The sequence below is a fragment of the Oryzias melastigma genome, linkage group LG4 (genome assembly GCF_002922805.2).
Source record: "Oryzias melastigma strain HK-1 linkage group LG4, ASM292280v2, whole genome shotgun sequence".
Classification (NCBI taxonomy): domain Eukaryota; kingdom Metazoa; phylum Chordata; class Actinopteri; order Beloniformes; family Adrianichthyidae; genus Oryzias; species Oryzias melastigma.
The window spans coordinates 5435305-5447025 of NC_050515.1; the positions used below are offsets into that span (position 1 = coordinate 5435305).

Sequence of the window (11721 nt, forward strand, 5' to 3'; positions counted from 1 at the left end):
AATTCAGTTTACAACATTCCCACTAGCAGGTAATGCTTTATATGTTGTTCATAATGAGTTTTAAAAATGTTCAATAAATGTTTATCCTGTTCGTCCCGCGACCCAAGGTGTGTTTCGGATCTTGTGCGATTGAGTTTGACACTCCTGTCCTAGAGCCTTCCTTAACAGCATGTCTGCATTTTACCCACAAAACCAAACAACATCTGAACCTTTACAAAGATGGATGTGAATACCATACATCTGCCTTTGGTGGTGTTTACCGCCCAAAAAGATTTGGCAGCCCGCCCTTCATTTATTGGAGACGCTTTTATTCATTTTGTGGAGAAATTTGTTCACCAAATGCAGACAACAACACCAGATGAAGGTTTCAGGATTTATTGAAATGATGAGAACATTGTTATGATCGGATTAGCACTGGCCCTGAATAATTTTGCTCTCTTTGAAGCATCAGCGACTGGAGGGTCGTAGAGGACAGCGGTTCCATCTTCAGAGGAGAGCAGATGTGTCTTGAAGTTAACTTGAGGCTCATGTGGTAACGCCATAGAAATGGACATGCCATTATTGTGCGTGTGATGTGTTATCACATACAGATGATGCTGTCCTATATTGCCCCTAATGCCACACTCTAGTCATTAGTATGTGAGTACTGACCATTCATAAAATTAATTTACTTTTTTTTATTAAAAATAAAAATAAATTATTAATTTTTAGTCAATAATAACAATTATGTTACAGTTTGTATAGGGATGAAACACTAACTGTTGCCAATCAAATGGTCAACAAGCTGCTCTGTCGGGTTCATATGTTTGTAAATCTGACTGATGTGCCTCACTAGCCATGAACCTCACCACACGTCACTGGTTCACTACGACCTGTTGCTATGCCCATTCCATAAAGATTTAAGGATACAAAAAACACAACAAAAAAAACCTCCCATATTGCCAGTTTAATTAGCTTTGTCATTTATTGTTCTTGTCCATCTTAAAATGATGTTTTCTGTACCTTTATGTGAAGCCATGCTGTCTGTTGTTGCTAATGTTATGAGTAATTCTTTATGGGTTTTTTTTGTTTGTTTTATTTTCTAATTTATCTTCTTTGTCTTTTTTTGTCCCGACTCCGACAAGAAAAGCAATAAACAGTTTTAGGATAAATACATTTTTAAAAAGCGATGAACCCAAGCGGGGCTCAAACCGCGGAGCTTCGACTGTTAAGTCGCCTACTTATGCCACTGTGCCATCTAGTGGCCGGCACAGGTATGACTCGGTCAGAGGTCATTTTAACACTGCCACCTAACCGGTGAAAAAGAATTTGGTAAAAAAAATAAGTGAACTGTGACATGCCGAGAAGATCCGCAGTTCTCCTTGCAAGTGAACTGGTGTCCAGCAACAACCAGGCACAAACTATAGACAATGAAAAAATGTCTCTATGGTAAATAAAACGCGTCGAGGGGTCAATTGAGGACAGTCACAGTATCGTCAGGACTAATCATCTCTCTACTTCACTTCAGTTTTACTTTTTGGATCATTTATCCCCAAATGAAAGCAATCAACATTCCCGAGGAGTTTGCTCCGCTCATTGTGAGGTCGAACCAAACGCAAGTGTTTGAGGTTGCTAGGCCGATGCTCACACGGTTCTGAGGATTCTGCTTAAACGGGCGGGAAACGCTAATAAATCTCACCCCTTCATCTGGTTTGGTTTACCCTCACTCAAGGCGCTCTCAGAAGCAAACCAAAGACTGAGGAGGACAAAGACGCCAGAAAGAATCCAAATACTGCTGACTCGGGGCCAGGGCGCTTTTGCCTGATTCAGATGGGGGAAAGCATGACAGGATAATGGCTAGACGCCCCGATCCTTTGATCACATGATCACTGCGCCACCACATTGCATCACAATTACTGGTGCATTTGTTTTGGATTCCTGCATCTTTATTTTGCTTTCTACCCCAGTTAGTCTGCATGGAGACCCTCACTCTCAAACTTGACCAGAGTTTAGCTGAACTTTCAGGCGATCCAAAGAAACAAAACTCTAAAACACGTGTCAGTGTCAAGGCCCGGGGGCCAGATCCGGCCCTCCAGATCATTTTATTGTTATTAATGGCCAGATTTTATCTTGCGCTTATTTTTAACTTGCATGATTTCGAAAGAATATATTTTTATGGAGAGTAAAATATTGAAACCTATTTAAGGCTTAAGTTGATTTATTCTGGAATAATATTTCTGCCTGTTTATATTCATAATTATGTTAAAAGTTAGGGTTTTAAAAATTGGCATTCTGATAGCTTTTTTGAATATTTTGGCATTTATTAAAATTTTTTAGGCTATTTTTGAGTTTAGCTAATATTTTAGCTACATGCTAGCTTTTTGGCTAATTAAGGCTTTTTTGTGTTTTTTTTATGAACTAGATATATAGCATTACCTGCAATAATGATAGTGTGAATGCTGTCAGCTGAATTTAGCCGTTGAAGAGAGTTCTGATAGCTGAATATGCTGAAATTGATAGCTGAAAACGCTGAAGCTGATAGCCAGCTAGAATATTAGCTAAATGCCAAATTAGCCTAAAAAAAACCTTGCTTAGCCAAAACAGCTAGCATGTAGCTGAAGAAAATTGCAAAGCTTCAAAATATCCTAAAGAACTGAAAAGACCCTGATTTAGCCAAAACAGTTAGCGTTAAATATTAGCCTAAGTTCGTTTTTTTTCAGTTCTTTAGGATATTTTGAAGTTTTGCCATTTTCTTCAGCTACATGCAAGCTGTTTTGGCTAAGCAAGGTTTTTTTTATATTAATTTGGCATTTGGCTAATATTCTAGCTGGCTATCAGCTTCAGCGTTTTCAGCTAGTAGTTTGTGTAATTTCAGCTATCAATTTCAGCATCTTCAGCTATCAGTATACTCTCTTCAACCGCCAAAATCACCTTACAGCATTATTGCAGGTAATGCTATATATCTAGTTCATTTTAAAAAATCTTTTTTAGGCTATTTTGAAGTTAAGCTAATATTTTACCTACATGCTAGCTGTTTTAGCTAATCCTTTTTTTTGTTTGTTTGTTTTTATGCTAATTTCTCATTAAGCTAATATTCTAGCTGGCTATCAGCTTCAGCGTTTTCAGCTAGTAGCTTCAGTGATTTCAGCTATCAATTTCAGCATCTTCATCTATAAGTACTCTCTTCAACCGCCAAATTCAGTTTGCAGCATTCACACTAGCATTATTGCAGGTAATGCTATATATCTAGTTCATTTTAAAAAATCGTTTTTTGGACTATTTTGGCATTTATGAAGACTTTTTAGGCTATTTTGAAGTTTAGCTAATATTTTACCTACATGCTAGCTGTTTTGGCTAATCAAAAAAAACTTTGTTTGTTTTTAGTCTACTGTGGCGTTTGGCTAATATTTTAGTTGGCTAACAGCTTCAGCAATTTCAGCTATCAGCACTATCTTCAGTGACCTAATTCAGCTTACAGCATTCACATTAGCATTATTGCATATAATGCAGTAAATCTAGTTCCTAATTATGCTAAAAGTTACGTTTTTAAAGTTTTTAAAAATTAGTTTTAGAGTTCTCAATAATATAAATATTTATCCTGTTCGGCCCGCAACCTAAGGTGTGTTTTGGATTTTGGTCTCTTGTGCGATTTGACACCCCTGCACTAAAAGCTTAATGTACAATGGGTTTTAACAAACGCTGATTGTGATCGGAACAAATTGCAAACACGAGCGTGTGACAGGTGTGTCCCGCTCAGGTGTGAAGTGCAGACATGAATCCAAAAGCAGCTTCCATTGATGTGTCTCATGCCCTTTTGCATTTGGTCAAAACAAACACGAAGTAAGTAAGTGTTGTTGAGACTGCTGTCGCAGCAGCATCGTAGTTTACGCAATCGACATGTGAGCCCGTAGACCACCATGCAGCATCTGGTGGCGCATATAAAAGATTACATAACCGTTCGGCATCCAGATGTCTCAAACTCTTCAAAGGTGAAACAACATCACTGAGAACAGAAAGTACCACTAGATCCAAAACCTCCAGGTGCCCCAAACCCCCTTTTTTATTGACTTCTGGTTGCTTTTAGGTAAAATGATTGCAGTTGGCGCCGTATTTAGACCGCACACGGACAGAATGGGTTCCAAACCAAAGGTGGTTTCATATAGAGGTTCTCAGATGGATGCTTGGTTTTTAGGAGAACAACACTAGTTACATAACTAGTTATTCTTAAAACTTGCACTTGTCAACATCAATTTGTTTATTTTTGTTTGATAGAAGTCGTCTGTATGTTGTGAGTCACAAACAACATTTTTTCTGTCATTCAGAGACAAGAATCTATCTGACTTTTTTGTTAAAGTCTTGTGCAATCGTACATTTGGAAGACTTTCCCACATGAATAAATCTTACTGGATATTTTAAAATAAAAACCAGCTCTAGAAATGAATCATTATTCTGTAAAAGGTGGTTGACAGTGTTTGATTTCACTGATTGACCGATCACAATCTCTTCATTCATCACTGTCAAATGGGAACAGAGAGGACCCAAATGGTCCTTAGTATCCCTTATTTGGCCTTTTCTCCTTGTAATCTCAAGCTTTCCGAGAAGGCTTTAAAATGTGTTTGTTCAGAGGTGGAGGATAAAATAAAAACATGTTTCAACTCTGTAAAGAACAAATAATCCTGTGGGTGAAAGGAAGCTTCGGCTGGATGAAAAAGGAAAAAGAGGTCTGAGTTCAAACTGTGAGCAGATGTAGTCTTAAAAACAAACAAATGTAAATGTGTGTTGAATTACACAGGGATTATTGGGGATTTAATTAATTTTCCTGCAGATCTGGGTCACAAGTCCCTCACGAAAGGGTGTTTCATCAGAAATTGGCTGCTGGCGAGTGTCATGTCAAGTCAGAGTTCCAAATAGCCAAAAATGGTCAAAGAAACAATTAGATGGAATCAGTTTTGAATGTATGCAGTGAAACTGTTGCATTTTGGGGCGATGTTGCCTGAACAGAAAGAACAAACCAATAAAAACCTCTGATTTTTGAGCTAACCTATTGACCATATATGAGAAATGGACTGAGTGGCCCCTCCCCCCTGTCACTCCAGGGCTCCAAGTGGCTCCAAGAAGCCAAAATCCCATAGACTTCTATAGAGAAATAAACAACTGATATCAGTCATTTTTACTCTGATACTTTTTTATAACATAATCTTAATAATCCTCATATTTTAAAATGATATTTTTTTCTTTAATGAAAGTTATTCAAGTTATAAACTGACCAATCACATGCCTCATTAGAAGGAGGCGGTCTCACGTCAAAAGTTAAAAACATGGACGTTTTTCAAGTGGTGAGAGTGTGGACTTCCAACAAGCTCACTCCTGATTGGTGAGAGTGGTTGCCATAGAAACATTGACTCAGATCATTGACACATATAGAGATGGACAAAGCACTTGTGACATCATCAATAGAAAATGCCTTACCTCCAGTTCCAACAAATTGAAGTCAATTCAGTCGCCATTATTCCGCAGTACAGACGTCGCCATGTTGGAACCAGATGATGCTAGTGAGCAATGATTGGTCCAAGTCGGTCTGAGTCCATCATTTCTATGGTAATTAAAAAAAGATGATCGGAGTGGAACTTTAAAGTTTATCATGAGTTTTGTTGTCCTGTTTTTCTCTCCTCTAAATATTTAGGCCTTTTATTGTTGACTTCACGCTTTGGTTCAGCCCAAAAGTGAACTGAGACCCAGACGTTCAAGAAAACCAGAATTCATCCATTTGATATCAAAACTTACTAGTGTGAATGCGTCTAAAATTCAATTTGCTTCTCAGAGCAGCTTGTGGGAAAGCAAAGGTGTGAAATTAATTATCAATCTGGATTCAAACCGGATCCACGGGACGGTCTGAGTGTGAAAGCAACCGTCTGAAACTCTATAAAGATAAAAATCCTTCCAGAAACTTCTGACGGTGTTTTTTTAACGACATGCAGGAAAAGTTTTAATCACTCTGCATTTGGATGGAGTCCCTAAAAAAAATATGCTTTTCTTTTAAGTCTAAAATGAACCCACAGCCAAGAAAAGCTGGCTGAGTGTGCCGCAGAACTATTACCTTAAGAGGCTAGTTTTGTTGTGTTGACAGATGGATGATGCAGGCGGTAAACGGATGAGTTTGCTGCCAAAAAGAAGGAAAAGGAATCAGACTGAACCTACATCTGCTTTCTTTCACTTGTATCAACAAAACTCCGTTCTCCTTCTTTTTTTTTTTTTTTTATTATCTTGGAAAAAAACACTCAAGTTGCAGTGTTTACATATTGTCTTTATTTTATGTAGAAAAAAAGCAAAAGTAAGAGTGCTAATACAAAAATAGGATATAAAAACTCAGCTTATCACAAAAGTGTCGCACGTTTATTCACATTTGAAGCTGCCAACGTCTGGCTCATTCTAGCAGCTTGTGTCCATTTTCAGGAACTCGCTGTAGATCACAGGAATGCATTCGCTCGTACTGGCTATATGATGATACAGTTTGTGTTACAAGGACATGATTCACATTCTCTTTAGGCTAAAGGAAACCAGCTGAAACACAATCCGTCTGCTTGAAGATGATGCTTGCCGCCTGGCAGGGAGGAGGAGCCGCCGCTCCGCTCGCTGCTTTGTCTCTTCTCTGTGAAGACACGATGAGTGGTTTTAGAGGTGGAACTAAAACGTGCTGCGTTCAAGCTGCTCTGGTTCTCATCTAACCTTAGTTTTTGCTTTCCAGATCCATCATCTTCTTCTGGACCCACAGGTCCTCTGGGTTGGCGCAGATGGTCCGCGCTTTTTGTTGTGAGCGCCTCTTTCTCATCTGAAACCTGGACGCAGAAGCAGCATCGATTAAGACATGTCAGAGTCAAGGCCCGGGGGCCGGATCCGGCCCTCCGTGTAATTCTATCCGGCCCTCCAGATCATTTTATTTTATTGTTATTAATGACCAGATGTTATCTGTTGTTTTTAACTTGAATAATTTTGACAAAATATATTTTTATGGAGAGTAAAATATTGAAATGTATTTAAGGTTTAAATTGATTTATTCTGGAATAATATTCCTGCCTTTTATTATTCAGAATTATTTGAAAAAGTTTAGCTACATGCTAGCTGTTTTGGATCATTTCGGATTTAAAAAAAAAAAAAGTAGGCTATTTTGGAGTTTAGCTGATATTTCAGCTACATGCTAGCTGTTTTGGCTAATTTAGGCTTTTTAAAAACATTTTATGCTATTTTGGAGTTTAGCTCAAATTTCAGCAACAAGCTAGCTGTTTTGGCTAATTTAGGCTTTTTCTAGTTTCATAGTTTACTTATGAGTTTAGCTAATATTCAGATACATGCTAGCTGTTTTGGCTAATTTGGGCTGTTTTTTATTTATTTGTTTATTTTTAGGCTGTTTTAGAATTAGGCTAATATTTACATGCTAGCTGTTTTGGCTACGGTTTAAAGTCTAAAAAATTGGAATTCTGCTAGCTTTTAGGACTATTTTGGCATTTACTGAGATTATTTAGGCTATTTTGGAGTTTAGCTAATATTTACATACTAGCTGTTTTTGCTAATTTAGGCTTTAAAAAAATTAGGCTACTTTAAAGTTTAGCTATTTTTTTCAGCTGCATGCTAGCTGTTTTTGCTAATTTAGGCTTTTTCTAGTTTTTTAGTTTACTTATGAGTTTAGCTAATATTCAGATACATGCTAGCTGTTTTGACTAATTTGGGCTGTTTTTTTATTTATTTATTTATTTTTAGGCTGTTTTATAGTTAGGTTAATATTTACATGCTAGCTGTTTTGGCTACGATTTTAAAGTTTAAAAAATTGGAATTCTGCTAGCTTTTTGGACTACTTTGGCATTTACTGAGATTTTTTAAGCTATTTTGGAGTTTAGCTAATATTTACATACTAGCTGTTTTGGCTAATTTAGGCTTTAAAAGAATTAGGCTACTTTAAAGTTAAGCTATTTTTTTCAGCTGCATGCTAGCTGTTTTGGCTAACCTAATTTTTATTTATTTAATTTGTTTTCTAGACTAATTTGGCATTTAGTTACATTTTAGCAAGCTATCAGCTTCAGAGTTTTTAACTATCAGCGCCAGTGTTTTTAGCTATTAATTTCAGCATCTTCAGCGGCCAAAAGAGAGTTCATATTAGTATTATCACAGGTAATGCTTTATATTTAGTTCATACTTATGTTAAAAAGTTACGATTTTAAAGTTTTAAAAATAGATCTTTATTGTGTTCAATAAATGTTCTGTTTGTCCTGTGACCTAAGGTGTGTTTTCAATTTTGGCGGCCCATTGTGTGATTGAGTTTGACACCCCTGGATTAGGATGATCAGTTCTGATCTAACGCTTGTGCAGGATAATCAATCTTAGCCAATTCTGACCCTGCAGAAGGCGAAAGTGAATTCTACTCACACAACAGCCCTGATGTTGCAATCTCCATCTGTTTCCTGCATCCTGTAGTTCACAATGTTTTTCTGTTGAACGGGACCGAGCCTTTTCACGTACCCAAGGCAGCAGTTATCAAACGATCCTGCCGGACAACAAAAGGAAGACGCTTAAAAATAGGAAGGTTTTTATGTCTTTGAGATGTTTCTAACCACTTTAAGACAAAAAAATGTCACTTTTTCCTGCAAAATAAAGTGTAATTTTTGCTGTTAAACTTATGATGCAGCTTTTTGGTATTTCAAAATTAAAATTTTCTGTAGATTCCTGACCTTTAACCCTTAAGGCGTCGCCGGTGACATAAAATATTTCACGTCGCTTTTCTCCTTCAGAATCTATTGGAACGACATTGATCGTGTTGACGGTTAAAAAAGTTACAGTAAATTAAAGAAAATAATTACAGGTGCTCTGGTGTTAAAGGGTTAAATGTTTAAATTTTGTAATAAATTCAACAAAATTCTTAAACCTTTGATGCATAAATTTAATTCCATAAAAAAATCATGTTTTTGCTTTCTTTTAGATGCTAAATTAAGATCGTTTTAGAGCTAAAGTGGTTTGATTCATTAAAAAAAAAAAGATTCCATCAGTTTTTTTTAAGTTCATTAACAATTTTTTCTTTAACTTTGAGCAGGTTTGTCAAAAGTCATTCCAAAAGCTTTTATTTTATTGAATTTTTTTCTGTTACTTGAAGCGTTTTTGGTCAGACGGACTGGATTTAAACTGTCAGAACAACCAGGTAAATAAGTTCTCATCAAGCGAAGATCGTTTTCTTGCATTTATCTCGATCTAAACGGAACCTGTCACGACGAGTCGGCAAATTCCGGTTCGGAACGAATCGCTTTTGAAGAAATGTGATTTATGAAAACAGCTCCAACCACAAAACGCCCGTTTTTACATGCTCCGATGAAGAAAAAACTCATTTTTCAAGCTACTGAGGCTGTTCACTGCAATAGAATCAAGAGGAAAAAAAATGAAGATATCAAATCTGCTTTACTGACCTTGTGCCAAACTCAGGTACATGCAGGTGAAGAACAGAAGCAAGACGAGGGTGTGAAACTTCATGGCTGCTGCTGATGATGATGATGATGATGGTCACTGCACAGACAGGAACGAAGAAATGAGTCGTGAACACAGAGTGGGAACCAAAGCATAAAACCTCTCCTTAAAGAGCATGCTGGGAACTGTCCCCCCCAAATGTGTTCTTGTGCAATCAAAGCCTTCTGACCCCTGATTTGCTGAGTCTGCTCTCCAGCTGTTTGTCCTCTGCAGGGTTTTTTTTATGTTCTTTTCCTCCATAAATTTGCATCCTGACATGAACTTTGGTTGAGATCATGAGTTTGAGAGAAAAAGAGGCGAGACGGTGCGGAGGATCGTACCTGCTCACATCCAGACTTTCACACGGCGTCTCTGAAGGAAAACCCTGCTGCTCTGCTTTGCCTTCAGGGGTTCCTGAGCTTTTATGGTGCCCTCCCCATGCCTGCCTGCCCCCCACCCACCCCCAGTCCTGCCCATGCCCTGCACAGACTTCAACACGCCTCCTCCAACTGTTACACTTCTTCAGAAATGCAACTTCACCGCGTCCCGAGGGGCTTTTGTTCTCATTTTTGGCTGGAAGTGAAAAACTGAATGGGGGGTAAAAACACCCCCCCCCCCCCCCCACACACACATACATCAACACCACTTGATGCATCTTATATAACTGATATATCAGTTTCCCTCCTTCAGGCAGATGTCGATTTTGGTCTGAACTTCAGCACAGACTCTGCAAAAAGAAAAAAAAAGTTTTTGCTGCAGGAATTGGGCAACGCTGACCCCACAGTGAGGCTCCATTTCTGCTCAAAAATATGCAGTAAAGCGTTTAAGATCACCAAGAGAACTGTGTGGTCGTCATTTCCAGTGGGAGACACTGAACTGACCCGGACTGGAGCTAAAATCTCACCAAGACTTTTGTCGGATTCAGAGTGAAACTGAAATCTCAACAGATTTGTTCTCATCACATCCTGTTTGGATTAAAACAAGTTTTTAAAGTGAATCATCCAGTTTTAACTTTAACATTGGAAAGTATTGTTGCAACAGTGAAGATAATAAACATGGAACTCTATTTTATTATTTTCAGATAACTCAATTACTTAAACACAAAATCAAGAAGAGAAAATCTGGATAAAATGGGAGTTTATTGTTTTATATTGTCAGCATACCTGTTATAATGAATTATGCATAAAGATCTGCTTCCTACCTCGACAGAAAATCCAACTATTTGCTTTTTGGCTAAAGCTCAGCTATTTGTGTTACTGATTACAGGGGCGGACTTACCATTAGGCAATCATAGGCGGCTGCCTGGGGCAAATGAAACTACAATGAAAATCCTGTTTTTTGAGTTTTTAACATGTATATGAGGCATTTTTCTTTTAAAAAAGAACATATGTACACAGTAAGAAATCGTTTTGTTTTTTGCATTTCTCCTTTTAAATATGTCAATCAAACTGTCTCAAAGACTGGTTGTTGTTTAAAGAATTTTTTTTCTGAGGAGATTCAACTCCTTAAACTTTTCTTTTTTAGTCCTTATAGTTTGGATATTGTCATTTTTAAAGATAATCATTTATTAACTCAAAATTTGGTGCAAAAAGTCCAGTTAAAAACTAAATTCCTGTTTTGTAGCATTCACACTATACTGATTCTTTTGCTCTTTTCCGTTTTGTTCCTCACGTTTTTTGACACATAAAAATAAAATCCCACTTTATGCAATTTCTGAAATCTTGATATCAAAACGTTCAGCACCGCTTATACTTTTGGTATCAGTACATTTTATGCACTTAAAATATTACGCAATTTTATGATTTTTTATCCAATGGGAAATTTTTCACATTTTTTGTGCACTTTTCAACTTATGCAATTTTGGTATCAAAAAGTTCAGTACGTTCAGAACATCCGTGCTTGTATTTTTTGTATTCGTTTCACCATCTTTAAAATTTTACGCCATTTTTGTGATTTTCTTACTGTTTTTTCACTTTTTTTTGGCTATTTTGGGGCAAATTTTGTGTTAAGCTAATATATTAGCATCATGTTAGCTTAATTCTTGGCTGATTGGGGATCCACTGAGATTTTCTGGGTTAGTTTGGAGTTAAGCTAATTATATTAGCAATGTGTTAGCATTTTTTCATAATTTTGCACCTACTGAGGTGTTTTGAGCTAACTTTGGGTTGAGTTAATATTTTAGCAACACGCTAGCTTTTTTGGTTAATTTAACATCTACTGAGTTTTTTGGGGCTAATTTGAAGTCAAGCTAATATTTTA

At 37.1% G+C, this 11721-nt stretch overlaps 1 protein-coding gene across 1 annotated transcript; it reads right to left on the minus strand.

The window, feature by feature from the left end:
- Window positions 1-6265: 6265 nt before the first annotated feature.
- On the minus strand, window positions 6266-9934 carry ccl25b (chemokine (C-C motif) ligand 25b). The gene is made up of 5 exons (XM_024278175.2): window positions 9804-9934; window positions 9426-9522; window positions 8398-8515; window positions 6706-6815; window positions 6266-6628 (listed from the first exon to the last, which is right to left on the minus strand). The coding sequence occupies exons 2-4, from the start codon at window positions 9487-9489 to the stop codon at window positions 6707-6709; spliced, it is 291 nt and encodes a 96-aa protein (XP_024133943.1). The 5' UTR covers window positions 9490-9522; window positions 9804-9934; the 3' UTR covers window positions 6266-6628; window position 6706.
- Between the last annotated feature and the right edge of the window lie 1787 nt (window positions 9935-11721).